The sequence below is a fragment of the Channa argus genome, chromosome 8 (genome assembly GCF_033026475.1).
Source record: "Channa argus isolate prfri chromosome 8, Channa argus male v1.0, whole genome shotgun sequence".
In the NCBI taxonomy this organism is placed as follows: Eukaryota; Metazoa; Chordata; class Actinopteri; order Anabantiformes; family Channidae; genus Channa; species Channa argus.
The window spans coordinates 17,051,610-17,066,582 of NC_090204.1; the positions used below are offsets into that span (position 1 = coordinate 17,051,610).

Here is a 14,973-nt window from a genome sequence, read left to right on the forward strand (position 1 = left end):
TGGAAATGTTTAGCATTACTTTAAGCCGGGATAAGGACACTACAGGGGTTCATTTAAAGATACAAACACAGAAAGCCTAAAAGGAAATTCAATTTTTATTTGTGGAATTTTAACCTATAAACTGATACTGAGGGGTTTAGCAGAAGTCTCATTATTTATACTATAGGTTTCTTGGAAGAGTTTCAAGGCGTGTTCATGTTTTGGATCTGGAGGAAGGATGCTTAGGGCTCAAGTGGAAACCACTATTGGTGTCTAATATGCTGAAATACAACCAACCAAACATAGAAAAAAAAAACAATTCTCTAAATAACCACCACTAAGTTTAGTACTGTGTATAATAAGCTCCAATTAATCCAAGACCCTAATAAATTGACTAAATGTTTTGAGAAAAAAATGCAGCTTTTTTGAGGCAGATATGTAGCAGCCAATTGTGGTGTTGTCTATTATGGTGTTGTCTATTGTTCTTATAACATTTATTGTACTTGTGCACTCAGAGAAGTGGCTACAGACACTATGCAAATAATATCCAAGGCCAAATATTTCTCATTTTCTGTGAATGACTAAGCATCCACATTCAAATACACAAAGATCGATAGTTATTAGTTAGTTATTGACTGACAGGGTGTATAGTGTTTACAAGGGCTCCCTGCAGTAAATTATCAGGATACAAGTCCCCCCCAACTCACTCAATGAAACAGTGTATGGCTTAGTTTCCAGTAAGAGGAAACAAGTTTATTGAATCAGTCTTTGCAAGCACAACACACACAGATGTCAGTGTGTGTGTGTGTGTGTGTGTGTGTGTGCTTGTGTGTATGTAAGTGCGTAAGAGTAGAGGATGGTTGATAGGAAGCAGGTTAATGTCAACAGGTTTTCCCCCGCATTCTTGTGGAAGATTTCTCCCACTTGTTCTGTTCTGAAAAGAGATGGGCTGGTGGATGGGAACAGGAGAGAGAGAGGGAGTCTGGGAACAAAAGTATGTTACAGGGTGAAACTGTGACTTTTAAGATGTGTGTATGCGTATATTCTACTTTAGGGTGGGCTTAGCATCTGTATTTCTTACTTGCACACGATAAATGACCGGTGGACAGCAGCTTTCAATGCACAAGCAAATAACTCAGATGCATTTTGCTTGGAGACAATTGTCTTAAAGATAATTTACTTTTGCGTGTTTAAAAATAGTAAGCAAATGTTTATATTGTTATAAAAGATATAAAAAGTTACTTAATGACTTTTGGTGTCATGTCATGACACAGGTTTTCTGGTGTACGAGACCATTCAGCTCTTAAAGTATTACTAACATTCACTGAATTGTCATCAGGAACTTTATTCTATTAGAGTTCCTTATATAACTAGAATTATTTGCTGATCGTAAAGCAAAAGAGCTGATTACACAAAAGGAAAAGGGAAAAAAAAATCAAGTACCTATAGAAAAGCAATTTCCTGATGTGACGGTAACACCTCAAAGTCAGGTTAACACCTCACTATCCCATGTGTGTAATGTGTGCTGTGGGCTACCAATCTTAATAATATGGTATCAATTTGTCTCAGGTTTGACATAACCATACTGCAATGTAGCTGACAGTAAAAAAAAATCTCACACATGGGCCACTGTGTCCAACTGGATAAATATGTGTGTGTGTGTATCTATCTATCTATCTATCTATCTATCTATCTATATATATATATATATATATATATATATATATATATATATATATAGCGCCACACACACAACACACAGTACATGCGCAAAGGTTTTCACTTTAGTTCTGATTACTTATTATTTCATAGTAACCCAACCTGTTTGTTTACACTACTAAAGTTACAAAAATGGCGACTGAGGACCCCCTTATGTTTCCCCTCAGTTAACAATCCCTTTGGGAAAATAAGCACAGATTGTTTACTGTAGATGAGGTATAAGGGAAAAAAAAAATCAAACAAGATAACAAAACAACATCAAAATAATTATCTAGTTTTAAATTATCTAGTTTTAAAAAGCATGGTATTGTAAAGAAGCAATCCCTACTCCTATTGTAACATAAGCAATGTAACATAGGGTTTTTTTTAATATACGAATAGATGTACTGAGCCAAATTCTGAGAATATTTACTTTTACTCCACACAGAGAGGAGTAATTTTTTTATTACAATTTATGAAACACCTATTGAACAAACAAAGCATAAAGCTTTACAAACCAGCAAACTCTGCTGGGTATTACTGCATCTACAGTAGGTCATGAGAAACAGTATCGCATTAGGTTAGGATGTTGTAGAAACGCATGTCAACGTGTCTATATTTTCATAGTTTTTCTGTGACACTTAACCTCTAGCATCAGTGTATTTCAAGTTAGTCAATTTGATTACCCTACAATTTGGTTTTACATCTTCAAACACCTATTCATCTATAGCCTATAGGCTATTTGTTTATACACTAGGATGTAGTGTGTCCATAGGTGTCCACCACAGTTGACTTGTCACCTGTGGATGTATATGTACTAAACTGTATATTACAACTTGACCTTTGAGATTCCACTGGTTATACTTTATGTACGCTAGCTTCCCCTAAAATACAATAATTCTACTCTTCTCTTGGTCTGCAGCATCAAGTGACATTGATGTAGGTTCACAATATGATGTCTAGCTTAAGAAACAGACCTTCTAGAAAAAAATATATGTACATAAATAAAATTATGTGTGCATGTGTGTGGCCACAAAAATTGAGTTTTATTTGAATGCTTGTGAGAGCTCATGGGTCATGGTCAGAGCAGAGCTCAGTCGGACCACTGGCTTCGCTCACTTTAGTCGAAAGAGGAGTGGATGAGATAAGCTCACCCCATCCCCCGTACTAGAGAGGAGGAGGAGGAGATAAGGGCCTGTTTCCCAATGCTACCGCTCAGGCAGGAGCCAGCCGGGAGGATGCTTTGAACTACTGCTCGCTATCCGTTATGCCTGGGAAAATTATAGAGCAAGAGGGTCCAGAGAAACAAAAGGCAGATTGAGGGCCGCTGTGCTGTAACTCTCGGGGGTAAATCACACTATCACAGGTCAGAGAGCACAAAGAAAAATTCAAGGGGTGAGAAGAAATTTTCTATAGAGCCATAGGTGTCTCTCCACTTGGCTCTGGCTTATCAAAGTTTAGCCTTGCTGAAGGGATTTGGGGGGTGGAAACATTAAGTATACATGACCAATTGCAAGTCAAAAGTAATGCAGTAAACATGAACAAAGTAGACTGTGCCTCCTCACACACTCTGAAAATGCTGCACGTACAGACACACAACTTTACTAGTGATGGATATTTCATTTCCGGAGGACCTAGTAATTTTTTTTTTGGTTTTACACATACAATACAAAAAGACATAAAACGACAGTGACAGTGGTTTTGTCCAGTACATTGTTTTTAACTGGCCTGATTTATCGTGGTTTAGTGCAGTTTGTGCACATTAGGCAAAACTATGAAAACAGGGAGACATGAAGATGTGAGCTGAGAGATAACCAGAATAAACAGTTCCTAGGGGCCAATAACAGTCTATAATCCCAAAACTCTCTCTTCTTCTTTTTTCCTAGCCCTGAATAACTGAACTGTCAAAGTACACTACTAAATAGTAACTTCACCATGTTGACAGTTTCCCAAGCACAAGTGGTGCTGAGAGTCATTTTTCATCTATCACAACAAAGAATTTCACTTTTCTGAATGAAAATCTGGAAAAAAAAACACATGTTGAAATAGACCCACCGATCAAGTACCCAGTTATATTGTTCTATTTGTCCTTGTGTAGAGCTTACAGGATAGACCTGGGACTAAAAGTAGTCCCAGGTAAAATGTACACCCAGATTAGAATCTCCCCATTTTCTATGGTCAGATCGATCTTACTTGTTATAGCATGCAAAAAATGTAGTTAATCCTGATTATTAAAAACTTAGACAATCTCACTCACACACACACACACACAGTGTGCAGACAACTGTTGGTACCTGTTTGAAGAGCTGCAGGTTGACAGCCATGGACAGGAAGTTCCTCATGGTGCTTGAGCGATGGTTCACAAAGCTCTCCTCACAGAATGTGATTGGCTCCCCCTGAGTCCACAGTGATAATATCAGCAAAAGTTAAAATATAAAATTATTTACTATTCACTCTGGCTTACTGTTGTTTGCACCAATCTGTTTTCACCATATTTATGCTTTTCAGAAATAAAACCAATTGAAGGAAAGCAGATGCATTTGATGCCTTGAGAGGCAAGGTTTACAATACGTATAGTTCACCGTGCCAAGACACTCATCTCATCATGCACTGTAAAACAAATCTTTTCTAGCAAAGAACTATTTCAACCGATTACTTCATTTGTGAGTTAGGCAGGCCTAAAAACAGAAAATGAGTCTAAAAGAGAGACAGGAAGGAAGCGGGAAGGAAAAATAAGGAAAAGTATTAGTTAAAGAAAAAACAGAAAACAGTTCCTCTGGCAAAGCACACACAATCCCCTCCCCCCAAAACCAGAAGACAGTGTCCCAGCAAACTCCCCAGTACTCAACACTAACACATTATCACATTATTACCATTTCTTACATCATCTCTGCTGGCCTGTGAGCTATAGACATGAAGGATGACAACAAAACCACTGCAGGTCAATCACAGGCAGCCCTGTAGCCATTCCCAATTCATGTTTTCTCATAATTAACATTATTCTCACATGTTTCAATTATGCTCCAAATTCTTCTGGTGTAAAACAATGTGCTTTGTCTGTTCCAGGCTATGAGCAAAATGTGGCACAAAAAAACAACTTAACAACACTGGAGACTAACCCCGTTTTCATGCGTGAGTGGATTATACCAGTGCCCCAAATTACATCACAAAAACCCTGCTCCACTTACATCACTAAACTCTTCTAAGGTGTATTCTCTCGTAAAAGTGAGGAAATACACTTTCTGAGTTTCCACTATGGACCATACTGCAGCTAGCAGTGAGACTGATAACTGCTTCTAACAAAAAAATTAATTAGAATTCATGGCACTGTGTACCAATCAGTATCCAACAAAATACTTTGACTCTCTCAGATCTGCAGGAAATGCCATCTGCTATTTGCTTACACCTGTTGGACTTTAGACATCAACATTAACCTCATCCTTTTTTAACATGGGCACAAAGGTCATCAGAATATGTGAAAATAAAACGCCTTCTTAACTGTATATGGCCAGTGACGGGGCTGGTGCTTTAAATATATTAGGAGGCAGTGGTGTAAACACTTACACCTGTTTTTTTAGCCGCAAATGGGCTCCTGATGGATAATTGTGTAAGATAATATAAAGTAATTAAAACATTACCAATTGTAACACTGATATTAAGCATTAATTAAAGCTTCTTTAAATTTAAGACTAAAATTTCCATTTTAACAATAAACAGTGACCATCGTTCAACAATTAGCGGTTTTATTCTGCATTGACTGCATTCTGTTCATAGAGTTTCGTACGATTATATGTCTTTATGCTTAGGTTTTTTTGTTGAATATCTGAACTGTTAAAGTACTTTTTTTAAACAAAAAATAAACATTTGTAACCTTACAGAACAGGATTGTAGAGAAAAAAAGACAATGTGAAATGTTTTCTGTCCATTATACTCTATACTAACACCTCACGCGGGTTTTCACATCTAGTTGGATGATCTGGATTGGATATGTATGGTTTATTTGGCGTGTGTTTTTACGCCGGATGCACTCCCTCCCATTTTATCCAGGCTTGGGACAGGCACCAAGGTGGTCCTTGGTGGGTGGGCGGGGCTACACGTCATGGGGTGGGATTCAAACCCATGGCCTCCTGCATCCCAACTCAATGCTCTACCACTGAGTCACCACGCCCCCTCTTAAAACCATGGAATATACACTGGCATGAAACAAGTGTGAAAACATCTCACTAATGTGTTTTTATCTTTTGTTGAGTTTGCTCTGTCAAATCATTGTTAAGTGGATCACAAATCAAAACAAAAAACAATTCATTTGAAAGAATATTTAAATATTTGAGCTTAAAATATTGCTTACTTTTTCAACAAAAAAAAAAATAAGGAAAATCTAAAACACAAAACTGCCCTTTACAGCAAACTGCCTGACAAATCTGAGTTTTTGCAGATACTAAGATGTCATTTCCTCCCAGGCTTTCTGCAACACTTCCTAAAGGTCTGCTGTGCTGGCTGGCCAGTGTTCCTGACCTCTTCAGTCCTGCTTCTCCTACACCAGCCCGATGGGATGGGTGATTTAGATGGTCAAGTAATTACTAAGAGTATCCCAGCAGGTTCTTTCACAACCAGGAAGAATGCTTGGGTTCATTTTCTTGCTGCAAAATTAGTATATATACCCAATCAGTCATTGCCCAGAGGGAATGGCATACCTGTTCAGTTTGGAGTGGTATCCATAGCAATTGAGGATACCTTGAATACAATGCAGATCACCCATTGCCAAAACATCCCCAGATTATCACATTTCTGCCTCAGTGCTACACTGATGGTGTTAGGCACGCATCCATCACCTTTTCATGAAGTCTGAGTCTGAGAAATGGTCTTTGCTTAGATCTAAGCACCTCAAACATGACTCATCAGTCCACTTGGCCCACTGCAACATTTTCTTGTGATTTGCTAACCTTAGTAGGGTTTCTTTTTTTGGTGACTCTGGATTTTCTCTTGTTTTATTCAGTGATGGTGCCAATTAAGGAGCAGTGATCCCCTTTTCTTAAATGGACACTCATAAGTACTTGTCTTTTTAGGCCGCTGTGTCTTCTATCCTGATTGGATCCAGCGCTTTTAAAGAATTCTTTTTGGCTAAATCACATTGAGAATAAACTTTCTTTCTGATGATAGACTGGTGGGTTTCTAAGAAAAGCTGTCATGAAGCTTGGCAAGTTTTAGTACTAATTTACACTGAAAATGACAGGTCACTCTAACTATGTTGAAAAATCCAACTACATAAAAATTATATTATTGGTCTAATGGTCATTAACTTAGAGCAGCCGCAGATACATTTCTGGAAAAGGGCAGCATAAAAAGTTTTAGATGGTTTACCTGCTGATTTAATTATTGCAGATAAATGATAACCAAAGTTTCTGTGTTTTGGTATTTGTCTTTTACATTTCAATGTAAACACTGTTTTCAAACTTTTACTTGAGGTGGCAAAAATAAATCTTAACTTCTACTGTAGGTTATTTGCCAGACTCTTTTGCTACTTTGAGCTGGTGAGAGGCACCTATTAACCTGTTAGTGTGAGCTAAAATAGATAACATAAGAAATGCTAAGCTAAGTTAAATGTATTTCAAATTATTATCATTTTACAGCATTGTATAATTTGTATTATAACAGTGAGCAAAACCAAGCATCCACACCTTTCCTTCTGTCGAGATATATGGGGCTGTGAACCACACCGCTTATCTCAGCTCCGTCTAGGAAGAGCTTTTCCTTGGCATGGAACATAGACTAGCAGATGGATTTTTTTTACAAATATCAGAATGAAGCAAGTCTCATCTGTATCTTCATTTACAGTTAATAACTGTGCAAGTGGTAGGTTTTTGAGACACATATTGCGTGGGCGTCTCCATTCACACTTGCTATTTTGACTAACGTAGGTGCTGTGGTACAAGTGCAAACAGGCTGGGTGAAGGTCAATATAAATCAGGAGGTGTGGTGACTCATAAATATGCTCTCACCCAGTCAGATTAACGGTCTCATCACTCTAAAACAGCTGTGCCAATCATGGTGATGCATGGCAACAAAAGCTCAAAAGATGCAAAGGCACTTCTTTAGGAAATCATACGGTTGTCTGGATGATGCAGAGCAGCACAATGAGCACAGAGCCTCACAAACTTGCAGCGAGAAGCAGATGTGTTGTTTTTTTTTTTTACTTTGTAACATGATTACAGAAACAAACAATAAAAAATGTGATGAAGCTATTTTGTGAAACCACACCAATCTACTTTTGATTACATTATATAGTTACATTTTGTGTTGAAAGCAAAATACTTTTGTTTTTAAGAAAGGAGGCAATTTCTTGCTGCCTTCAAATGGTTATAATTTAATGAGCTCTAAAATAAAATGTATGCAGTACAAAGCAACTGTAGACAACAGTTAAAATGTGCAAATAACACAAAATGACAGTGCTCTGCCAGTGCTCCTGCATTATCCACAATACATACTTTTACTGTCAATTTAATTTGTCCACCATTGCTTCCCATTTGTTCTTAGTATTGTTTGCATTCGTAAATAAATTAACAAAACTGGCCAAAAAGGGAAAATGCACCATAAACAATGTTCCTGACAAATCTCCCAACACAAAGTCCAAGTCTATCATCATCTTGGACATCCCACCTGTTTGTGCCATTCTTCCCACCTGTGCATCTGAGTTTGGTACCCAAATAACAGACCCAAATGACAGACAAATATATTGTACGGCCATGGTTTTTGAGCCACCACAAATATACAGTAAGGCTCCAAGATACAGACTAACAGAAAACACGGAAAACTGCTACATGTTCTCACACACACAAACACCCACACAAACAAACTGTCTCAGTGCTTGAGTCAGAGGGGAGGCAGTTTGTTCTTATACTGTCTGTATACAGAGTAAAGAGAGACAGCATCAATAATGTAGTGTCTTGACTCCAGGAGTCCACAAAATCCAATTAATCTCAAAGGCAAAAGGAACAAAGGCTTCGCTATTTGACAAACAGGACATGCTGTAGTTTGCTCTGCTCTGACTCAGACTTGATAAGCAGAAAAGATAGAAAAGAAATGTTAGGGGGGCTAAGTAAAGGAGAGTAAAACACCAAAGGTGGCTAAAAGGGATCTTCAAAGGGAACGTCCTGACTCTTTTGTGCTCCACTGACATTTCAGTGCCTCAGACAGGCCCACCTTAGCTCTGCACTCCTACTGAAAACACACCTTTTACCTTAAGTCAAGACTGCCCCTGTCTAACCAGATGCCAGTGCTACAATGTGCCTCACATTTTGAGAAGCAAATTTGTTACGCTCAGGTAACAAATTTGAATATGTCAGATGGAGTTTTTATTAATGGCAATCTCTGGCTGTCTTGTTATATATATGCAATCCAAAGAACTATAATCTTTGCTGAAACGTGGTTTTATGTTGTTTCTTTGCTGCTCTCACACACAGACAAAATTTCTCTGCATCTGTATATAGGATTGTGAGGGGTTTAAAGGTCAATTTACACAAAGTACAATATATTAAACAAATAAGAATTAGCTACTATCTGCAAAAGAAATAATTTCTCTAAAATAGTTTACAGTCAGCTCTGTTAATTATACAGAGATACTTTATAATTTTTTTTGGCCAGATAAACTGTTGACTTTCTGAAGAAAATTGTATTTTAACTGTTTTCTTAGACTAGGATACAAAACCCCAGGAAAAGATTAAAATCAACTGCACTGATAGATTATACTAGAAAAAAGTGAGATAAAGTGTTTTTGTATTTTGGGTAAACTGACCTATAAACCAGGTTAGTTTAAACTCCATGTCTCACTCTGTGTAAACAAATGTAGTTCCCCAAAGAGACCTAATATGGCACAGCAATGCAGTTACACAAGATCACTGTAGTGATTAATGACGCTAGATGCTTACAGGTCTATATCTGAGGGCGTCTCTGTAGGATCCAAACAGAGCTGCCTGCGCTCGGAGAAAGGCCCTGGCCACACCACATCCTGTTGCTGTCGACTGCTTCTTCAACTTGCTCTTCAGAGAGGACACCTGGTGGAAAATATAAGGAGAGAATGTGGGAGATAAAAGAAGAGACAGAGATGGAGGGGGAGAGAGAGATGGAGGGGTAAAAGTTAAATTATCACCTCTGAAATTGGTGGAGGAAACAGCTAGCCCATTCTGGGTGTGAAGTATCACATTTGCAGGTCATCTCAAAAAAGGAAAGAAAAGAGGGGGAAAAGCTTCAGCCTTTCCTCCAAGCTTATCTGTTGTGCTGCTGGGAGCACCTGCTGCTTTGCTAATTGAGCAGAGAATGGGGGCCAGCAGAGAGGGAGGGGGCAGCAGAGAGGAAATGGAAACTTGCATCTTTGCTCTTCTTCTCTCACCCTTTCTCTCCATGCTGCCACCCCCTCTCTCCTACCCATCACCTTCTTGCCTTCCTCCATTTCTTAGTCCCTTCCTCTTTCTTTCCAGTCCTCCTGTTTTCCCATCCCCTGCTGGCTCTCACGGACTCCCTCCAGAAAGGGACTCTTGACATAAAATGTATTTAATTATTTTTCCCTCTCCTGGCTCTGTCTTCAGGACTCCAGGCGAGAGTGGAGGAGCAGCAGGCCCGAGCTTGTTTTAGGATGACAAAAGATTCACCCTGGCCACCGGGCCCTGGGGAGTCTGGGAAGGAAGTTGTCAAGAGTCTCTCCTCACCTGCTCAGCAGTAGTCTGACTGTGTTGTGGCAGAGCGAGGAGGAGGCAGAGATGGTGAGGGACTGCCACTCTCTGTGTGGGCTGTGCCAGCTTAGCACAAAAACATGACGTTTGATTGGGTTGCATAGGAGGTCTATATTACTGTAATGCAGTTTGGTGTGGGCTGTTAGCAGTAGCAGCAGCTTCGAAAAGCCCATAAGGTTAACCTTCAACCTCAATTAGTGAAAAACATTAATTATAATTCCTCTGTGAGTAACTTTGCATTGTTTTGTTGTATATTCTATACTGCATGCCAACATTAAATATGATAAGCTAAACATAAAGCAATGCTCATTCTTCCTGTATAGGACCCAAATGAATTTCGCCTACAGAATTGTGCCTGTGGTTAGTAAGGATTTGGTGCCCTGCTCATGGGCACTAAAACAGGGCAACTCACCATGTAAGTATGTTTCATCGTCAAACTTAACCGCTCTGCTGCCTCAATATGAGGTGAGAAAACTGACTGCACATGCAGAGCTGATAAAATGTGTGTGAAACTACCAGGAACAAAGTAAATTAACATTTTTTGTTAGCCTATTAGATTTAACACTGCATTGTTGCATATTTCACCAGTCCACTCAGTCACCCCCTAATACAATGCAACAGATGTGTCAGATATTCATGTCCGATTTCTGTCTGACCTGTCCACCTTCGTAAAGCAAAAAAAGGACATTTATCAGTGTTATTAGTTTTAATGTGATTGGTAGTGGCAGTATTTGTGGGCAAGAAGATAAGGAGGAAAAGATAAAAGGAGGAGAACATTTAAGGCTGTGTCTACCATTGAATGACCCCAGATAATCTGTAATGTGATAAAATTTTGATCAGGTCTATTTCAAACAGAGGTGGCCAAATATATCATGCTGTGAAGCTCCAGCATTAGAGGGGTATTGCAGTTTGGTGTCTGCAATTAGCCTATCTGGAAAACTTCAGGGAGGAGAAGCAAAGTGTTAGCACAGCTCATACAGAGGACAGGCAGAAAGAAAGAGAGGCAGGGGAAGAAGGCAAGAAAGTGAGACATAGAGACTGGCAGTCTTAAACTGGGACAAAGACAAAACGAACAGCGTGGATTCCTCTCCCTTGGGCTTTCTCACTCTCCACAACGTCCCCGTGCTGCCATTGCAAATGCTCCCAGGCATCAAACAGAAAGTTTATCACGGTTAAATTAACAAGTGTCATCTCCATATTCACTCATTGTGCTAAATGCTTTTATGTTTATGTAAAGCCCTTACTGGAATTAATATTTAATGTTTATGTGCATTTTTACAGATTTTTTTCATCCTCGCAAATCATTAAACTGTCTTTTTTTTTCCAGGGGAAGAATCAAAGCGAACACAGTGTCAGTCTAAGAGGGGGAGGCATACCCCAAAGACTGTCAGAGAAGATGGGATAGCAGAGTTTACTGTGCACACACAGTTCTGTACAGCAGCTTTGAACGGGTGAGAGCACTGCAGTGGCAAACACTTTTTAATGAGGTGGGGACACAATCACTTGTGTTTTGCTTCCCATTGTTAGAGAACAATGGGTGATAAAATGATAAGTTCAAAGTTTTTAAGTTTATTCACAAGTGAGATTAGGCATGATAAAAATATTCTTCTGTAGTCATGTGGTAATTAATTAATTTGTCACATATAACAAATATAGGAGTAGAGCACGACAAATACCAGGAAATCGTTTTGGTATTACACGCATATACGACAAATGAGTTGTTTAGTAACTGGGTTTTGAATATGGCGCCCACACCACAATCATCAGGTATACCCCCACGGTAATAGCTCTGTCAAACTAATTAACTTCTACAGTTTGAGTGAAGCTAACGAGATGCGTACAGGCATCAGAGGAAGGCCAGGCTCTACAGGTGATAACCCTATTTGGCAGTGACATTTTTTAGTGTAAAGTCACAGTGGCGGTGATGAGATCAAAGACAGAGAATCCCCCATTGGGTCCAATTAGAACTATAGCATTGTACAGGGAAGGGGTGGCAGGAGGAGAGAGAGGGGAGTGGGTGGTTGGGGGCGAGAAAGAAAAAAACTGTTGAGTTATGATATTCATAATCTATGCAGAGAGGCCTTTCCAGTACAGGTCTTCTCCCCATAGCTGTGATCTTTTCAATTTACATCAAGGGAAGATGGTCGGGGATGAAAGCGGGGCATCCAAGGCGCACAGCCCACAGAGGGCAGACATGGGGCCTCATTAAGGCCCAGCCCAGCCAGCCCCAAACAGGGTTTGAAGTGCGTCACATAAAGAGCATCAGGTCAAAGGTCAGACATAGAACAGATCTCCATTTAACTCTCCAGCTGGAGATGGTAATTAGCAGGTGCAATGATGATCCCTGCTTGACTGTAAGGGATGATTCCACTGTAGGTGACACCAGGCATCTGTGTGTGTCTGTATGTTGTATGTTTACACACAAATCTTGCAGAATATGCAGGTAGTAATTTGCACACCATTTTGAAAAATTTCAAAATGAAATTTTAAAGCGTGATGTGAGGTTGAGAAAAACACGAACACCTCTCCCAGTCTTGCAACTACTCTGTTATAAACCTCAACTTAACAAATTATCATAGTTTTATAACTTAATAATGTACATGACAACATGCTACATATCTATACAAAGTGATGATATATTAAGAGAGCACATGTGAAACCTGGACGGTGCTGTTAATTAACTACTGGGTATATATAACTTCTACTTTTAGCTGACAACGGAAAACAAAAATGACAAAATGTGGGAGCCTGGCTGACAGCATTACATTTACTGTTAAGTAAATTTAAAAAGAAAAAAAGTTACACACAAAACTCTGAATATATATTTAGAATTTCCCACTAAATTTTCACTAGAGCATAAAAACCCTCCCAAATAACGACCCTGACACTTGTCTGTTGTTAAAAAAAATAAATAAAAAGTTGGGTTTTCTTCTCACAAAAAAGCATGTTTTGTTTAAGATTCTGTCCAGGGAAAGAAAGCCATGGGGATGCAATTAAAGAACTACAAAGAAAAAAAAATAGTTATGAAAATCTCCCACTTTCTTTTGATGTGCTGCAGTCTGAACTGTACACACACACACACACACACAGAAATCTGAACAAAAACACAAGGAGAGCCAGCATATAGTTTCACACATGCCCATGTATGTGCACAATGAGCACAAAAGTTGAAGTCTAGAAATTTCATTTTTTTTAAATTTAAAATAAAATGAAACATTAAGTGATTAACCTCTTTTTCAGTTTTAACTACACATTAATGAGCATATTACTAAAGTTGATGAGTGGAGTCAATTACAGTCGCTTATAACTAACCACATTAAATTGTTTATTGAAAACAGAGGTGGGAAAATTAGCAAAGTGATTGGACGACATAAATATGTACTACAAAACCAAGAATAAACTATGGGCATGTAATTTACGTTCATCTGCCGTTAAGTACCGTACATGCAATATAATACATTTGTAAAGCAAAATAGAAAAACAGTGAGAAAGCAAAGAGGAGAAAAGTTGTGTGCATATGTGTGTGTGTGTGTTTCTCATCGCTATGAGATTCTCCCCGGTGTGGGGTTACTTTGTCAAGCTGACCTCTTATAGCAGCTGAGCGGCTGAGTTTTGCATACATAATTAACTACAGCTAAATGTCATCTCTCACTTCAATAACTAACGCAGTGGGTGATGCTGCTCTCCCTTTTTGACTTCTAATCCAGAGTGAACTGCTGGCAGAACGACTATGTGAAAATGAAGTGCAGCTTTTAAACTCCACATGAGTAAATGAAGAGCTGCTAACACAGCGGAGAGAGTGTATGCACAGTTCAGCGCCATTTAAAACAATCGTAACCTGGAAAATATTGTTTCGAATGAGCAGATCTCGGCTTTTGCGGCCGATAAAGTAAAGGCTCAAAAACAACAACAGCATTACAAAATACTTCGCTTGGAGAATGTTACGTGGTGAACACACCAAGACTGTTTCTGGTAAAGAACAGCATGTAACTAAGGTGGAGCAACCACACTTCCGGCACTGAGCTAATATCTAGTTAGTACAAAATGTGAGGGGCGTCGCTGTACTGGGTTATACACCGATGAAATGAAATACTGTTGGCTGCATCCAAACTAAAATGGGGGAATCTGGTGGACAAACAGAAAATCTGTGAGTAGCAAAAGTTAACTCCTGAACTAGATCTGAGTGTCACTGATGAACAATCCTGCCTGACAATGTGTAGGTGTGTCTGTGCATCTGCGTGTGTGAGTGTTTTCCTGCTGTCGGCTGCACTCTGTTGTAGATGATGATGTAGATGTTGTTTTCGGGGAGCGTCGGAAACTGAACACCAAATTAAAGCCGCAATGTTTGATTAAGTGTGCCAGGTGATCTCAGGAGAGGCGCACAGACACAACCTCAACCCCCTCATTCATTTGTAAACCTCCAAATGCAGGCTTGAAATACAGGAAGTAGGAGTGTACGCTGTAAATTTCCCTCTTGATTGGGAATACAAATGATCAAATGCATGAAAGCTAGGAATGTATGGGTACACGATGTCAGCAAAGTAGCGAGAAGTAGAGAGGAGGAGAATAG

General features: G+C 39.2%; 1 protein-coding gene across 4 annotated transcripts in view; it reads right to left on the reverse strand.

The window, feature by feature from the left end:
- Nucleotides 1–14,973, reverse strand: part of dennd1b (DENN/MADD domain containing 1B) — a 101,544-nt gene that overhangs the window by 19,357 nt on the left and 67,214 nt on the right. For all 4 annotated transcript variants that reach the window (XM_067512942.1, XM_067512941.1, XM_067512943.1 and 1 more), the window contains 2 exons: nucleotides 9,603–9,728; nucleotides 3,972–4,073 (listed from right to left, as the gene is read on the reverse strand). In XM_067512942.1, coding sequence (XP_067369043.1) covers nucleotides 3,972–4,073; nucleotides 9,603–9,728 — 228 coding nt within the window. The remainder of the gene's footprint in view (nucleotides 1–3,971; nucleotides 4,074–9,602; nucleotides 9,729–14,973) is intronic.